This window comes from Talpa occidentalis, unplaced genomic scaffold, assembly GCF_014898055.3.
Source record: "Talpa occidentalis isolate TD23 unplaced genomic scaffold, MPIMG_talOcc4v2.1 talOcc4.17, whole genome shotgun sequence".
NCBI classification, from domain to species: Eukaryota; Metazoa; Chordata; class Mammalia; order Eulipotyphla; family Talpidae; genus Talpa; species Talpa occidentalis.
In genome coordinates, this window is record NW_023601754.1 from 27,842,596 (window position 1) to 27,860,344 (window position 17,749).

The window sequence follows — 17,749 nt, forward strand, 5'->3', positions numbered from 1 at the left end:
TGTCTCCAGGAAACACATTTAGCTACAAAAGATAAAAATAGGCTCAAAGTCAAAGGATGGAAAACAATCCTACAAGCAAATGGGCCAAAAAAGAAAGCAGGAACAGCTATACTTGTATCAGATAAAACAGACTTCAAACTCAAAAAAATAAAAAGAGACCCCAATGGTCACTACATTATGATTAAGGGGACAATACTTCAAGAAGAAATAACACTCATTAACATATACTCACCAAACGAAAGAGCACCAAAATATATCAGACAACTGTTGTCCTCTCTGAAAACAGACATCAGAGAAAACACATACGTAGTGGGAGACTTCAACACACCACTATCAACAATGGATAGATCAACAAGACAAAAAATAAGTAAAGAAACTAAAGCTCTAAATAAGGACCTAGAGCATTTGGGCTTAACAGACATCTATAGAACACTAAACCCAAAAAAAAGGGAGTACACATTTTTCTCAAGCGCACACGGATCATTCTCCAGGATCGATCACATACTGGGGCACAAGACAAACATCAACAGATACACCAAGATTGAAATCATACCAACCATCTTTTCTGACCACGAAGGCATCAAACTAGAAATAAATCATAAAAAGAAGGCAAGGAATTATCCTACCTCATGGAGATTAAAAGCCACACTACTGGAAGACCACTGGACTAATGAGGAGATCAAAGAAGAAATTAAAAAATTCTTTGAATTGAATGACAAGGAGGACACCAATATCCTAAATGTATGGGATGCAGCAAAAGCAGTAATAAGAGGAAAATATATAGCAATAGAAGCTCACATCAAAAAACAAGAAAGAACTCAAAGAAACAACCTAATCTCGAAGCTCAAAGATCTAGAAAAAGAACAACAAAAAAACCCCAAATCCAGTAGAAGAAAAGAAATAATAAAAACCAAAGCAGAAATAAATGAAATTGAAACTAAAAAAACAATCCAAAAGATCCATGAAACCAAGAGCTGGTTCTTTGAAAAAATAAATAAAATAGACAAACCCCTAGCCAGGCTCACAAAGGAAAAAGGGAGAAAGCACAAATACACAGAATCATAAATGAAAGAGGAGAAATCACAACGGACACAGCAGAAATCAAAAGAATAATCAGTAACTACTATGAACAGTTATATGGAAACAAGTTCAACAATCTAGAGGAGATGGACAAATTCCTACAACTCTACAATCACCCAAAGCTAGATAAAGAAGAAATAGAACACCTAAACAGACCAATTACAAGCAGCGAAATTGAAATGGTAATTAAAAACCTCCCCAAAAACAAAAGCCCAGGACCTGATGGATTTACAAATGAATTCTACCAAACATTCAGAGACGAATTAGTGCCTATCCTTCACAAACTCTTCCAAAAAATTGAGAAGGAAGGGACAATACCAAACACGTTCTATGAAGCCAATATTACACTAATACCAAAACCGAATAAGGACAACACAAAAAAGGAAAACTATAGGCCAATCTCCCTAATGAACACTGATGCAAAAATCCTCAATAAAATTTTAGCTATCAGAATCCAACAATGTATCCATAAGATAATTCACCACAACCAAGTTGGATTCATTCCAGGGGCACAAGGATGGTTTAACATCCGAAAATCAATCAACGTTATCCAACACATCAACAAAAAGAAATATAAAAACCATATGATAATATCAATAGATGCTGAGAAAGCTTTCGACAAAGTGCAACACCCATTCATGATAAAAGCCCTTGAAATTCTTGGGATACAAGGAACATACCTCAACATCATAAAGGCCATCTATGAGAAGCCAACAGCCAGTATAATTCTCAATGGTGAAAAGCTGAAAGCAATTCCATTAAGATCTGGAACAAGACAAGGATGTCCACTCTCACCACTGCTTTTCAATATAATACTGGAAGTCCTAGCCAGAGCAATAAGACAAGAGAAAGACATCCAAGGAATCCAAATAGGAAAAGAAGAAGTCAAACTATCACTCTTTGCAGATGATATGATAATATACATAGAGAACCCCAAAATCTCCACAGAAAAACTAATTCAACTCATCAGTCAGTTCAGTAAAGTGGCAGGATACAAAATCAACACGCAAAAGTCAGTAGCCTTCCTATACACAAACAATAAATCTGAAGAAGAAGAAATCAAAAAAACCACCCCTTTTATTATTGAAACAAAAAAAATCAAATATTTGGGAATAAATCTAACAAAAGAGGTAAAGGACCTATACAAAGAAAACTATAAAACACTGTTAAAAGAAATAGAAGAAGACACAAAGAAATGGAAAGACATCCCCTGCTCATGGATTGGAAGAATAAACATTATTAAAATGGCCATCCTACCAAAAGCAATATACAGATTCAATGCTATTCCAATCAAAATCTCAATGGCATTCTTCAAAGAAATAGAACAATTATTGATGAAATTCATATGGAATCACCAAAAACCCCGAATAGCCAAAGCTCTACTGAAAAAAAAGAAGGAAATGGAGGCATCAAACTCCCAGACTTCAAACTATACTACAAAGCCATAATCATCAAAACTGCATGGTATTGGAACAAGAACAGACATACAGACCAATGGAATCGAATAGAAAATCCAGAAATAAACCCACAGATTTATGGTCAACTAATCTTTGACAAAGGAGCAAAGACTATGCATTGGAGCAAAGAAAGTTTGTTCAATAAATGGTGCTGGGAAAACTGGGTCGCTACATGCAAAAGAATGAAGCTTGACCACTACCTCACACCATACACAAAAATCAACTCAAAATGGATTAAAGAACTAGACATAAGACCTGAAACCATAAAATACATAGAAGGAAATATAGGCGAAACACTACGGGATTTGCACATCAAAGACATCTTTACAGACACATCACCCAAAGCAGTGATAGTGAAGACAAAGATAAACAGTTGGGACTACATCAAATTAAAGAGCTTCTGCACAGCAAAAGAGACAATAACAAAAACAAAGAGAAACCCCACCAACTGGGAGAACATTTTTGCACCCAACACTAATGATAAAGGACTGATCACAAAAATCTGCAAAGAGCTGATGAGACTCAGCAACAACAAAGAAAATAATCCAGTCAAAAAATGGGCAAAAGAGCTAAAAAGAAACTTCTCTGAAGAGGAAATGCAAATGGCCAACAGACATATGAAAAAATGTTCAACATCACTTGCAATCAGGGAAATGCAAATCAAAACTACCATGAGATACCATCTCACACCAGTGAGAATGGCACATATTAAAAAAACTAGCAACAACAAATGTTGGCGAGGATGTGGAGAAAAAGGAACTCTTCTGCACTGTTGGTGGGAGTGCAAACTGGTCCAACCACTATGGAGAGCTGTGTGGAGATTTCTGGACCTACTAAACATAGAGCTTCCATATGATCCAGCAATTCCACTCCTAGGTATTTACCCAAAGGACACAGAAACATCAGTTCCAAAGAGCACCTGCACCCCTATGTTTATAGCAGCACTGTTTACAATAGCTAAGCTTTGGAAACAACCCAAATGCCCAAAAGTAGATGACTGGATCAAGAAGATGTGGTACATATATACCATGGAATATTACTCAGCATTCAAAAAAGATAAACACATGCAATTTGCAGCAACATGGATGGCGCTGGAAGGGATCATGCTCAGCGAAATAAGCCAAAAAGAAAAAGAAAAATACCGGATGGTCTCACTCATAGCAGGAATCTAGAAAACTTAAATAAGGGACCAGGAAAATGAATATAAGAAAGTGAAAATCAAAATCAACAAAAAACTATGAACCAGAGACACTTTTTGGGGGGTGGGGGCGGGAGGGGAAGGATTGGGGTCAGAATGGGGCGTTTGCAATTGTATGGGGGAATATAAAAATAAAATTTAAGATTAAAAAAAAAAAAAAATGGAGGAGGGGGAGAGGAGCACCGTGACACAGGGCCTGGGTGCTGTGTCTGCCCCGTGTTCGCCTGGTGCTGTGCTCGTGGCTGTGTGGATCCTTGCCCTGATTTCTGGCTCTAGTTCTCAATCTCAGGGTCTCAGATCCAAAACGATGCCTGTCACCTTGTGCAGTGCCCACTGTTACGGCATTTCCCATGCCCTGAATCCTGTGCCTAGCTCTCAGTTCCAGATGGGGTCTTGCTCCACACCTTGTTTCCCTTCTTACCCCTGTTTGAGTGGCCCACCCCCCTCTCAGAGCCTGAGGGTGGTTTTGGAAAGCCTGACTTCCAACTATTAGGAAGTTGGTGATTTTGTTCTGATCACTAGGTGGTGCCAGAGATCTTTCTTAGTATCCATCTGGGGTTGTGCTTTCTCCCCGTGGGTCTCCCTGGAACTGAGTGGGGATGGCGTGGAATGGTTCAATGGCATGGGCTACTCTGTCTGCCCCCTGTACCGTGCATCATGGGGATCCCACACCCTGAAATTCAAGCCCTGGGTCTCAGTTCCGAAGCCCTCAGATCCAGGACATGGATGGTAGCCCAGTTCAGTGTCCGCAGAAATGGTGCCTTTTGCACACAGCTCCCATGCCCAAGCACCTGACTTTTGATTACTCAGTGAGGTCATTCACCGTTCCCACTTGTCTCCCCACCAACCTAGGTCAAGGGCGCAGGGACCTGGGCAGCTGCAATCCTCGAATGGTTTTCGAGCTTGCGCACTTTTCCACACAAGCTTGCCGGCTGGCCTTAGGCTATTTGCAGGTCTCTCCAGGGAGACCTTATCTTCCTCTAATGGCACTGGCACCCAGAGCCATTCACTCACCTCCTTGGCTATTCCCGCATGGTTCTTCACAGTTCCTGTTCAAAGGGTGCAGTGCCTGCAATAGTTCCTTTCCACTCACTGTCCCACTTGATCTGTAGTCTGTTTTTGTTGTTGTTGTTTTTCTTTCTGTTGGTCAGAGTATGCCAGCTTTGTGGGTGGGGAAGGGTAGCCTAATATTTTTTAATGAGTTTTTAAAACATAATTGGGTGTCAATGTTTTGGGGTTTTTTAAAGATTTATTTATTTATACAAAAACCGTGTACAGGCCAGATGTGTGAGAGGGTGAGAGGATTCACTAGAGACAGAGAGGGGAACAGAACAGGCAGACTGATGAAATAACACTGCTGAGGGGAGCAGCAGGTGAGACAGGAGAGGTCTGCTGCGCTATGTGGGTATCTTCGAGGCTGGCAGGGATCAAACAGGCATTGCAGAGGCTCTGGACAGCTTCACAGCACTGCATTGATCTGCCTGTGCCACCAGGGAGGCCCTAATGAATTTTTTTTAAAGATTTATTTTTTATTTATACAATAGCTTGGGTACAGGCCAGAGGCACTGGAGGGTGAGAGGATTCACCAGAGTCAGAGTGGGGAGCAGAACAGGCAGACAGATCGAAAGCACTGATAAGGGGAGCAGCAGGCGAGACAGGAGAGGTCTGCTTCGCCATGGGGGACTCTGCCTGGCCGGCCGGGAATCAAACCCACACTGCAGAGGCTACAGACAGCTTCACAGTACTGCGTTTAACCTGCTGTGCCACTGGGGAGCTCCCTAGATTAATATGATTTTTAGTTAACTTTACTATTTATGTTTCAGGTAATACCCTTTTATATTTCCAATGCAACAAACTACTTTGGTCGTATAGTTAATAAAAATGTGGACCTTTATGCAACTCTTCATGCTGAAATGAAAGAGTATTTTGAGGATTCCAATAATAAAACAACTGTTGAAAAGGTGGAGAAATTTGGATTATATGGATTAGCAGAAAAAACACTTTTTCACAGGTAAAGTGTCTGTTTATATCATCTCTAAAAGTTGTGAAGAATGAGGTAACTCTAGATGAAATTAAGCCCTATTTTTACAACTCTTGACCTCAGTGGACTATGTACTAAGTATGGCTGCCCCCTCGGAGGATGGTGCCAGTGCTGTGGCCAGGATCCCAGAGATCCAGTGAGGCTTGCTGGGTCCTGGACTCTTGAGCAGAGGGCATGGACGACAGTGTGACATTTTATGTTCAATTATCAAGCCATCGCTGTGTGCCATGCACAGATGCATCTGTAACTCCATTCTTATCAAATCCCTGTTTGTTTGCTTCTTGCCCCATCTGTGCTTTCAGATGCCACACCAGTTCCATATAGGAATAGCCACTTTGAAACTTTGAAAATTTAATTTGCTCTATTCATTTTTTTTTGTTGTCAGATAAAGGAATTCACTCTGTTGAAAAATACTGCACTTTTTTATTGTTAGGTATGCTTTAACTAAATAAACTATTGTTAAGTATTCTTGACATCTCTAGTTATTTCTGAAATAAAATGGTATGGACTAAAAGTCTCAGTCTTTTATTTTTGTGTTTTGCATTTAATAAGTTGAGGCAAAGATTGTTTCCATTTTGGAGTCTGTTAAACTGAGACCACTGTTGTTCTCCAGGGTTCAGGTGTTGGAGATGAGCCCTAAAAAAGAAGACACTTGGGCCCTAGAGAATGTCCTTGTAAAGTTTATAGATGAAGGCAGGACCGGGCTCATCACAAGGGATCAATTATTGCAACTTCCAGAGTGTTTCCACACGCTGCCCCCGCAAGCTGTGGAGTTTATTGTTTGTAGAGTGAAACCCGCTGACAATGAAATTGAATGGAATCCAAAGGTGAGTTACTTTGACTTTTTTATATTTCATTGAGTTGTATAATATACTTAACCCAGGATATAGACCAAATTGTGGTATAATTGAATTTAGAGTTTTGAGTTTGGGTAAAATGCTGCTTTTTCTGGGCGTCTGAAGCACCATTCTGCTTGGATCCCTGCCAGAGCAGGAATGCATGCGCCATCATGTGCATGGACCCAGTGCTGATCCTGGAGGTATCAGGCCCCCTGGCCAGGTATGGGATGCCTGATTCACAGCTTAGAATGGAAAGAAACTGTTGGTCGTAGTAAAATACACTGGCTAACAGCTTAAGCAGAAAAAACCATGTACGACCTACAGAAATGTTTATCTCTGTCAAAGAAGACGTAGGCGATGGACACTCTCTGGATAGCCTAGGTGATTCTTCCGGGGTTGAGAGAATAGACAAGGGAGGAGAGAGTATAGAAAAGCTTCCAAAAGAAGACACTACATTTCCTCAGGAGTTAGGTATCACCAAGTGGACCCTAAGAAGCAGTGAGGTGGTGACTTGGAACCCAGCAGCGTGGTCTTGGGTGGGCTGCGCACTTGACAGAGTGGGTGGAGAGGCAGTTCATCCTGCTTGTTGCCGGAGCAGTGAATTGTGTTCATGATGATATTCCTGCTTCTTCAGTGGAAGGTTAACTTTTGTATAATCCTGTTAAGATATGAAATAAACCATTGCAGTTGGCAGAGTAAAAACAATTTCATTTATAAACAAATTTACATTATCCAAAAAGAACGCAGGTGAATGTTTCCACAGTATTGGATGAATATACAACCTACTGTTGTGAGTTTAGTACAAGTAGCCTTTATTAAATAGACATTTCGGCTCCTGCAAAGCGTTTACCGAGTAGCCATTGTGTGCTGGTGCTGCAGGTTCTGGGGATGTAGCCACTGGCAAGATGCTGTGTTCCTTGTCCTCAGGAAGCACATGAACTGCTAAGCTGATCAGTTTCAAATATTTCATGAAGAGGTGTCTTTTGTAGAAATGGGGAAAAAAGCTCCTGTGTGTATTCTTCCCAATTAATATACAGGAAGGGAATTAGAAATCATCTAATCATGACGAGCCAGCTTATCCTGTTCTGCATAGTGGAGTTCAGGTGTGCAAGGAAGTGTGTGACTCACCTGCTGAGCCGTGCCAGGCGGAAAGGGCTGGGAGAGCGCGAAGCTTGTGGCCGTGATGTCCTCCTCTGAAGCCGCAGGAACGCTTTCATTTCCCAAGGAAGAAACATCTGTGTTGTAAAGACAAAGTTGACAGTTAACAGATGCTGGACAGGGAGCAGGGAAAATTTCCCTGGACAGGGAAATGCACAGTGTTAGGAGTCCAAAGGCATAGACCCCACCTGTTCTCGGAACTCCCTTTTGCTTCTCTCCTCATTTAACTCCACTGTTAGTCTTATCATGATTGATGGTGTCCATAAATGACCTGTTGAAGTGGTTGTGAGGTTCAAATGAACTGCTTCGGTAAGTTTTTTGCAAAACATGCACAGCATATATAAAATAAGGTATTTCCTTAAAGGTTCCGATAAAAAATTTTTTTCAGGTTACTAGGTATGTTCATCACAAAATTATTGGCAAGCTGCATGATGCAAAAGTGATACTGGCTCTGGGAAATACAGTTTGGCTTGATCCAATGGTAAGTACGCAGTTTTCTTAAAAAGAAATCTGCATTTGAATGGGCCCCTAAAATTACCCAAATCATTCTAACTTGTTGCTTAAATAAATGTGTTCCTCACGTAAATGAAGGCATATTTGGGATTCTGCGTTAGCGTTTGTTTTTTTACCACGTCATTTAAGTCATGAATTTGGTTGTGGGTGTCTTATTTAAGGGCAGTTTTTTAAAAGATTTATTTATTTATGCATAAAAGAGCTGGGGTACAGGCCAGAGATGCAGGAGGTGAAAGGATTCACCAGAGACAGTGGGGAACAGAACAGGAAAACTGACTGAAATGCACTGCTGAGGGGAGCAGTGGGCAAGACAGGAGAGGTCTGTTTTGCCATGTGGGTTGTTCTCTGGCCCTCGAGGATCGAACTCATGCTGCAAAGGCTATGGATGCGCCACCAGGGAGGCCCCTTTATGGGCAATTTTTACATTGTAATCCAGAAAGCTCACAGGAGTGAGTGAGAGAGTGTGTGTGTGTGTAAGCACATGCACTCACATACAACTGAGAAGATGCTCTTTCAGACTATCCTTACTCCATGTTTCAGTCTCTAATATTTACATTCTCTCCCATGATTTCAAGTGTTACTTGTGCATTGTTCAGTGGCTTTCCCACGGGGCAGCACCTGCCTAATGGGATCCATTTGTCTAGCTCTAAATGATCTGAAAGTCCTGGTCTATGATACACAATGTTGAGGATTCTAGCATGGGGGAGGTATTATTATATTTAAAACTCCTGTCTTATTCTTTCACCAAATATTGATTGAGCACCTAATTCGTGCTCTGGCCTGTCAAAGGCAAAAGATTCCCTCCTCCTCATCCACACTCCTACCGTGAGGAGCTGTGTTGGGGGCTGAGAGTGAGATGACGCTTCTTGCAGAGTCTCAGTGCCTCTGCTCTGCTGCTGCACCATCCCCTCTGCTCACACCCCAAGGACTCTCCTTTCAGTTCAGAGTTATGCTTTAGTACACTTCAGTCTTAATTATGGTGATTTATACAAGTTAAAGGAAGTTAGTTCATAAAAACTGTTTGGCTAAAAAGTTATATTTACAAGACTAGAAAAGCCTTAACACATTAAAGAAAGTTTGGGTAGAGACCAAAGAGTAAGAGGATAAAATGACTTTTAGGAGAGGAGGTAGAGATTACCAGTGCAGGTAAATAAAGAGATTGTGGGGTCTCAGTTGGTGTTTTCCTCATCAGCATTGTAATTCTTCTTTGTGGGAGAAAGATGAAAACTTTTTCAGGTGGGGATTTTTTGGTAAAGATTTATTTATTTATGCATGCAAGAGCTGGGGTACAGGCCAGAAATGCAGGGGTGAGAGGATTCAGCAGAGACAAGAGTGGGGAACAGAACAGGCAGAGTGACCGAAGTACACTGCTGAGGGGAGCAGTGGGCAAGTCAGGAGAGGTCTGCTGCACCATGTGGGCTGCCCCCTGGCCGGCCGAGCATCAAACTCCTGCTGCAGAGGCTGCAGACTACTTCATCGTGCGGTGCTTAACCCCTTGCGCCACCAGGGAGGCCCTTCAGGTGGGGATTTTTAAAAACTATAGCTATAGGGCCTCCCCGGTGGCACAGCGGTTGAGCGCTGGGTTGCGAAGCTGCCCGCGGCCTCTGCAGCGCCGGTTCGATCCCCGGCTGCTCCCCGGCCACCGGAGGAGGGTCCCACATGGCGCGCAGACCTCTCCTGCCGCCCGCTGCTCCCCTCAGCAGTGTACTTCGGTCCTTTTGCCTGCTCTGCTCCCCGCTCTGGCTCTGGTGAATTCTCCCACCCTCCCGTGCTTCTGACTGTACCCAGTGCATGTATAAACAAAACAAACAAACAAATAAATAAATAAAAGCATGCCTCTATTAAAAAAAAAAACTATAGCTATAAGAGTGAAGCAGAAGACCCACTGGGCAAACATCCTTCCCCACCTCCAGGTGGAGCAGTATCCATGGCATTCCATGGGGGGCAAACCCCCATCTGGGCCAGCTTGGTCCATAGTGTGGGTGGAGAGACTCTTCTGTTATTCCCAGATGGGAGCGCATTCCCAGGTTTCACTTGGAAGGGGTGCCAGCAGCCAGTGCCAGCCTTCCCCCGCCTCCAGCCCCTGACGATGAAGGGGTGCTCCATCCTGGGTCCACATCACTCACCGACAGAAATTAGACTGCTACAGATTTTCATGTTTAATTTTTTTATAAATTGAAATGGGTGAGAATGCTTTGGTTGCAGAAAAGACAAGTGAAAGAAGTTTCCAGAACACAGGATTCAGGGCCTTGCGTGGGGTCTTGGTGGGCCCCTGAAGACTCAGCCTTAGGATCCTCCTTGTTAGAAAAAGCAAAAGTACTAGAATAATAGAAAGATCAGTGCATTTTGTGTGTGGTTACAGCATTACTGATTGGACTTGTCTGGGGGCTTTATTCCAACATCTGATCTTGACCCCCACCCCAGACCTGATCATGTTTCTGCAGTGGCCCTGGGCTCTGGAAGATTGAGATGTAACCTTGGTTGTGAAATGACCGGATGCTGCAGTTGGGAAGCCCTTGTACATTGTGGCATGTGCCCAGGTATATCTGCAGCGATAGATTGAAAGGCCGTATGTTTATGATTCCTTTCAAGTTCAAAGTGTGATTCCTGCAAATATATTTTTTCTTTGATTCAAGGTGCACATTACAAAACTTACAAACTTGAAAACTTCTATCATTGATTATAATGTTCGAGCTGAAATTTTGTCAATGGGAATGGGCATTGATAATTCAGACCATATAGAACAACTGAAAAAATTATACAAAGGAGCTAAAATGCCAACTTTTGAAGAAAGCCTAAGCCAAACCCTGTAAGTGGATTTTTGTCTCTCTTTTGGAAGAGCTGTTTTGTGGAACTATAACTCACCTGTATTATGAGCATTTTTTAATGAAAGTAGAGTTTAATGAGTCTCCACGTTCCCATCACTCAGCTTCAAAAATTACCAAGAATTTGGGAGTCTTGTTTTATCCATACCCCAATCCACACTTCTGTGTTTGGGGGAGTATTATAAACAAACCCCAGATACGTTATTTCACCTGTTAACTTTTTGCCGACAAAACACCTGCAGAACAGTGCATACATCTTAAGTGTAGTTTGATGGATTTGCTGAGCACAGAAACCAGCCCCAGATCACAGCTGACTGCCCCTTCCACGTTCCCCATGGGTAGCCTCACCCCCAACATGAGGAAGCCCGGGAGCTCTTCACTGGCTATGTTCTTTGTTTGAATGATCATGTTGTGTGTGGCTGGTGCCTGGCGATTTTGACTTAGCATTATTTGTGAAGTTCATCTGTTTTGCGCATGAACCTGTAGATTATAAATTCTTGTTGCTGCATAATACCCCATTGTATGAATATAATTTGTCCCGCCCTACTATTGATGAAGAAACTTCCAGTTCTGAGCTACTTCAAGTGGCCCAGCCTCCTACATGTTTTGTTGTACTTATATATGTATTTTGTATTGTGTTGGTTTACTTTTCCACAAGCTACATATGAGAGACTCTGAAAGTCGCTTTGGCAATCCCCAGTGAGACACAGATGGACACAGTCTTTGTCTTCTTGGGCAGCCTTTTGCCTCAGGTGTCTGTGGGCCTGCCGTGGCCTTTCCCAAGCAGTGCCTGTGGCTTTACACCTGTGTTCCATCTCAGATGAGACACACAGGTGTCTAGCACCAGTCCCTCAGATGTGTGCCCACCCCCACCTCCAGCGCCAGCAGGTAGAATAAGACGCCTGTTACACGGTATTTGCATGTGAGGTTTGTACCCTTTGTTTTGAGGAACAGGAACCTGGCAGTTCAGGATGACCAAAGTGAGTAGGGGGGTGATGTGGATACACGGGCAGGTGAAAATTCCAGAGAATTTTCCTCTAATTTTTGAAATAGGCTTTTTCTTGGTTAGGCATTTGCTTGGTTGCTGTAAAGGCTTCACTGTTTTCCAGGCTTCCGGGGAATTGGTTCATACAGCTTCGGGTGGTTTGTGTGATGCTCCTGTGGGGAAGGGAAGGTTGGCGCTTCCTCCTTGGCCATCTTGCCGTGCATGTGTTCTCTTTTGGTAGCAAGATGCTAGAATATTTTTTCAGTCTAACATCATTTCATTTGACTTAATAAATATATACTTTTCCATTGAAGGTGCTGTTAGGTAAAGTTGCAGTTTTAAGATTCATGCAGTAAATATTTATTGTCTATTGAGATGATCATGAACAAAAAAGAAGAGCCATCCCTTGAAAGGGCTCACATTTCTGTGGAGAGAGATGATGATGAACAGGTTAAAAAAAAGTACCTGCTGGGTCAGATGGTAATGCGTGAGAAGGAGCAGATTAAAGCAGAAAGGTAGAGGGGTGGCTCTGGGCAGGAATAAGCTGGCTCACTCCAGAGGTGAGGCTGACCCTTGCAGGTACCTGGGAAAGGACTCCTGCGGGCAGGAGTCTTGGGTATTTGTGCGTCAGGGACAGCGTGGGTCAGTGCAGGGTCATGTCTTGGAGGCATTCTTGGGGTTGGAGCAGAGGAATGACTTGATGAGAAGATGGTTCTGAGCTGCAGTGTTGAGACTAAAGAGAGGGCTGAGGGACAGAGACTGTGCCAGGGCTGCGGACAGATTGCCATCGCATGGACTAGAATGGTTTGGTGGAGGTGGTGAGAAACAGCTCATTTCTGAATGTATTTCTAGTGAACTTGTGGTCTCGAGGAACCTGGTCAGAAGGTACTTTGTTTTGGAAGTCAGAATGGATATGGAAGAGAGCCCTGATGGGGTGAGTGTGAAAAATCCAAGGACTGAGCCCTAGGCCTCTAAAACTGAGAGGTGGGAGAGCGATAGGGTGCAGCCAGCAGGGGAGAGGGAAGACTGGGACAGCAGGGGAGGGGGAGGGTTTGATGGGGCAAGGTGAGGAGTGTGCCAGACGCTGCTGAGTGGCCATCAAGGCAGGACTGTGTGCCCAGGAGACTGAGCAATGTAGTCATTGGCTGCCTTGAGAGATCCCTAGTTACAGCTGAAAATAGGTGTATTTTTTTTTAATGTGGCAAAGGTTAAAATAGTTTATAGTCTGCAGTGTTTTTTTTTAGTTTTCTACATAAAACTGGGTACCTGTGGGTTTAGGATAATTCTTTCCACACATTTTCAGGAAACAAGAAGAATTCCTCTGTATTTATAAAGTATTCTTTTTAAAATGAAGATTGCATTCCATTTTAGTAGGTTTAATCAAAATGAAGATTTATCACTCATGTAAATCACAGCAGCCAGCTCTGTGCCAAGCACTCCATTCTGCCACTTTGCATACTTGGCTTTGTGAGTGTGCAGGAGGCATTGTACACCTATGGCCATAACACTGCAGTGGAGAGAGGTGCAGAGGATGGCGAGATTCCACAGAGGAAGTTTTCCTGGAAGCAGAACCTCCATTTCAGATGGTTCCTTAAGGATGGGGATTTGGGCACATGAAGAAGCAACTTGGGGAAAGTGTTTAAGGCTGTGGGCTGCATCCCATTGAGAAAAGGGAAAGGAGTGAAGAGAGTTTGGGACAAATGAGATAAATGGCAGAGGTGGTTGGGAAAAAGCTTCAAGACTGACCAGGCATCAGCACCCCAGTGGTCACCTTGCAGGATTTATTCCTCGATTGATAGCCAGTAGACATTGAAAAAGCTTGTTATAAAATTCTAAAATAAAACTAAATAAACAGGTACATTGGAATGAGGAAACTAAGAAACAGATCCAGAATCTACAGTAGTAATTGGGATCAGAAGCAAGGAAAATGACACCATTCTTGCAGCAGATTGGAAAAGAGGACGAATTCTGAGGACTTGAAAGATCTAGGAGCCACCAGACATGGGGGATGTACGTGGGGATGTGATTCTGTAATTCTGCACACAGTGAATGTGAGTTGTCAGCATGGTCAATGGTTACTGGACACCTCCCAGAGAGCAGCTCATTGGAAAGGAGGAGACACTGAGTTTGGGTTTGGACATACTAAATTTATGGTTACTGAAGGTATATTCCTGAAAGCAGGTTTTCAATTTGTCACTATTTCAGGAGAGTAAAAACTTGGTAAGAGTGAGAAAGAAGGAACAGGACTCCAGCAGATGAGGTTCTGCTGAAGCAGGTCAGAGCCGTGGTGGTGGAAGAGGGTGGGCTGCACAGAGGTAAGGCTGAGACCTGGCAGGGGTCCCTGCGTCGGTGGCTGGAGCATGGACTCTGCTCCCTGCCATTTGGAAAGACCTACTGCAGGCTTCCTGGGAAAGTCCCCTGGAGATTCACCTGTAAGGTGTGTGCATGAATACATGGGTGTGTCTTTGTATGTTTGTATAGACTTCTTTAGGTTTGTGTTATCTCTAAAAGGATGCACAAAAAACATTATATTAAAATCCATGAGGAAGGAAATTGGTAGCTGGGGAATAGAGGTGAGAAGGTAATTTTTCACTGTGTAGACCATTTTGTTTATATTCAAATATTTGAACCACATGAATGTGTTAATTTGCTCAAAAAAATCAAAAGAAAATTAAAATTTTTGAAGAATAAGGGAGCACTCATTGTACTGATATGGAATAATCTCTAGTTATTGAGTATAATAAAACACAATTAGAAACATGTATGTAGTAGGTTCCCATGTTTAAATGCATGTATGTTTGTGTGTGTTTGAGATAGATAGAAATGGCATTATTTTCTTTTTCTTTTTTTTTTTGATCAAAGAATGTTTCTAGAACTAGACCCACATTGCCACTAGCAGGGTAGTCTCTGGGAAGATAAACTGAGCGACTGTGGTGTAGGAGGAAAAGAGGTTGGTTTTGCTTCTGCCCTTTTTCCCTGCTTGAAGTGGCCGGCAGTGTATGTTATTCTCACGTTGTCTTGGTAGACTCAGTACCCGTGTCTGGTGGGCGGTATCTGTGGAACATCTGGTCTGTGTGGTGAACTGGCCCAGCAGAGCTCGTCTGCTGAGAGGAGCATTCTGAACTCTCTGAGCCCTGTAGAAAGCCGGATTTTGCCTGTCTCAAGTCTGAGTTCACCACCTCCTCTTCTCTGCAGGATACCTGATTCAGCAGAAGATGCCCTCAGTTTGCAGAGGAGAGAGCAGGAGAACGGGGTGTCAGAAAGAACTGCTGGCTCTGAGACGAAGTCAGACCAGAAACATGGTTGGTTATCTCCAATGGTTAACTGGAAATCATTGCTACTTGGGAATTTTCTAATTTTAGGTTTTTGTTTTGGGTGAATTACAGGTGACTGATAGTACCTAACTTCGTATTTTTGCATTTCATTTTTCATTGATTATTTTGCATAGCTTAGCTTTTTCCCCTTTTTCTGTTTGAGATTTAGTGTACAAGAGATTTAATGTACAACAAAGTGTGCAGATCTTAAGTGTACAGCTCATCTGATTTTTTTCACATCTGTATAGCCGCACCTTCCCTATCTCCAACCCCTCCCAGTAACTTCTGTCCTGACTTTTATCACCAGCAGTTTTGCTGAGTTGAAATATGTGATATACACCCTGTGGCTTCTTTCACTCCAGTGTATCTTTGAAATTCATCTGTTTTCATGAAAGTAGCAGCATCCATTTTTATTACTGATTTGTAAACTAATATGACCACACCACAGTTCATCTGTTTGCTCAGCGATGGATGGTGAGGTGGTATTTAGGTTTCAACTGGGGTTATTAGCTGCTGTGAACATTCTTGTTCAAGTGTTTGGGATGGAAACTTCAAATGTTTTAGATCAAAAAGTTTACATTGCAGTGTTTTAGAAATGGTATGTTCACATACTGGCTACTGGCTGCTCTTCTGGGGTCCTCATAGATTAAGATGGCAGCAGAGAAACCTAGACAGCCACCAGTTGGAATGCTGTTCCTTTTCAAAGATTTGCCTAACTTTCTGTATTATTTGTCAGAGCCTGTTCTTAATAGGTTTATTAAATATGTATGTGCATTTTAATTTTTTTTGTCTATTCTTTGCACCTGGCCGCTTGGGTTACCATAGTAAATAGTTACCATAGTTACCATAGTGAATAGTTTCTCAGCTAAAAGTTGCATAAAGTGCAAAAGAAGTACTAAATATATACACACATTTTGGAATTGCATATAAATAACCTGCAGGAAAATTTTGCTTTTTATATAGAAACCTTACCAGAAAACACTGGAGAAGATGTTTCCACTAAAAAAACCACAGAACCTGTTAAGAGGTATGTCTGTCGTTAGCATATACTTCCCCTTCTTCACTCTTGAATAAATAGTGATGTGTTTATGCCTTTTTCTTTCCTATCCAGCTTCCACCCACAAATAAAATGGTTCCAAAAAGATGATATGGTCATATTAAAAATAAGAATAAGAAATGTAAAAGATTATAAATGTAAATTTTCTAGAGATAGAGTTGTTTTCAGGTAGGTTTATCTTATATTTTCTATCTGTGTATCCTACAAAGTAAAACAGAAAAAAAATACCTGACATTTTTTAAAAGGCTGACTTTATTTCTCCACTTCTTTTTTTTTTTTTTAAACTCAGTGCCTGGGTGGGAGACAAATTTTATTTGGCTGATATGGAGCTGCAGGCCAACATAATAAAAGATGATTGCAAATGCGTAGTTAAAAATGATGAACCTGTAATCACTCTTGCCAAAGAGAAAAGGGAGCCTTGGTATAGTTTACTCAAACAGAGGGTGAGTTGAAAATACCTGTGACTGATCTTAACATCTTGAGTTTATTTTATTCTCTCACCTAATGTAAATTTATATTGAACAGAATCCTAATGTGGCTTTTGATTTTGATCACTGGGAAGACTGTGAAGAGGATAACCACTTCTCCAGAGGTAAGAGCCATACACCACTGCCTGGAGAGAGGCCGTTGGTCCCTGGGCTGGGCGTAATCTCTTGACTTGTTTCAGGAATGCATTGGTTAAATTAAAGCCCTTAGGAATAGTTCTACCCTTGTGTTTGATCTTTTTTTTTTTTTTTTTTTTTTTTTTTAAGTTTAGGTTAGTACTGTTTTTTTTTTTTTGTTTTGTTTTAAAGATTTATTTATTTATTTATTTATACAAGCACTGGGTACAGTCAGAAGCACGGGAGGGTGAGAGAATTCACCAGAGCCAGAGGGGAGAGCAGAGCAGGCAGACGGACGAAGCACACTGCTGAGGGGAGCAGCGGGCAGCAGGAGAGGTCTGCGCGCCATGTGGGACCCTCGCCTGGCAGCCGGGGATCGAACCGGCGCTGCAGAGGCCGCGGGCAGCTTCGCAGCCCAGCGCTCAACTGCTGCGCCACCAGGGGAGGCCCCCTTGTGTTTGATCTTGATGCTAATTGTTCTGGTTTTGAGGAAGTATCAAGTCTTGGTCATAAACAGACCTCCTTTATAACACTTTTACACATGGTTTTCCTGGTAAAATAATTTAAGCAGGAAAATTCTACCTGTTCATTTCTTGCCTATAATAATGAAAATAAAAAATAAGATGAAAGATAGAATTGGAATTTAACAGACTTGTTTTACATTGACCAAAATAATGGGA

General features: G+C 42.2%; 1 protein-coding gene across 3 annotated transcripts in view; it reads left to right on the forward strand.

Moving 5' to 3' along the window:
- Positions 1-17,749, forward strand: part of TDRD12 (tudor domain containing 12) — a 102,288-nt gene that overhangs the window by 82,063 nt on the left and 2,476 nt on the right. For 2 of the 3 annotated variants that reach the window (XM_054697060.1, XM_037516366.2), the window contains exons 23-31: positions 5,559-5,746; positions 6,390-6,603; positions 8,162-8,254; positions 10,923-11,095; positions 15,292-15,398; positions 16,374-16,437; positions 16,522-16,635; positions 16,757-16,910; positions 16,993-17,059. In XM_054697060.1, coding sequence (XP_054553035.1) covers positions 5,559-5,746; positions 6,390-6,603; positions 8,162-8,254; positions 10,923-11,095; positions 15,292-15,398; positions 16,374-16,437; positions 16,522-16,635; positions 16,757-16,910; positions 16,993-17,059 — 1,174 coding nt within the window. Of the gene's footprint in view, positions 1-5,558; positions 5,747-6,389; positions 6,604-8,161; positions 8,255-10,710; positions 10,827-10,922; positions 11,096-15,291; positions 15,399-16,373; positions 16,438-16,521; positions 16,636-16,756; positions 16,911-16,992; positions 17,060-17,749 lie in introns of those variants that run through there. The other variant, XR_005126100.2, reaches the window with a different exon arrangement.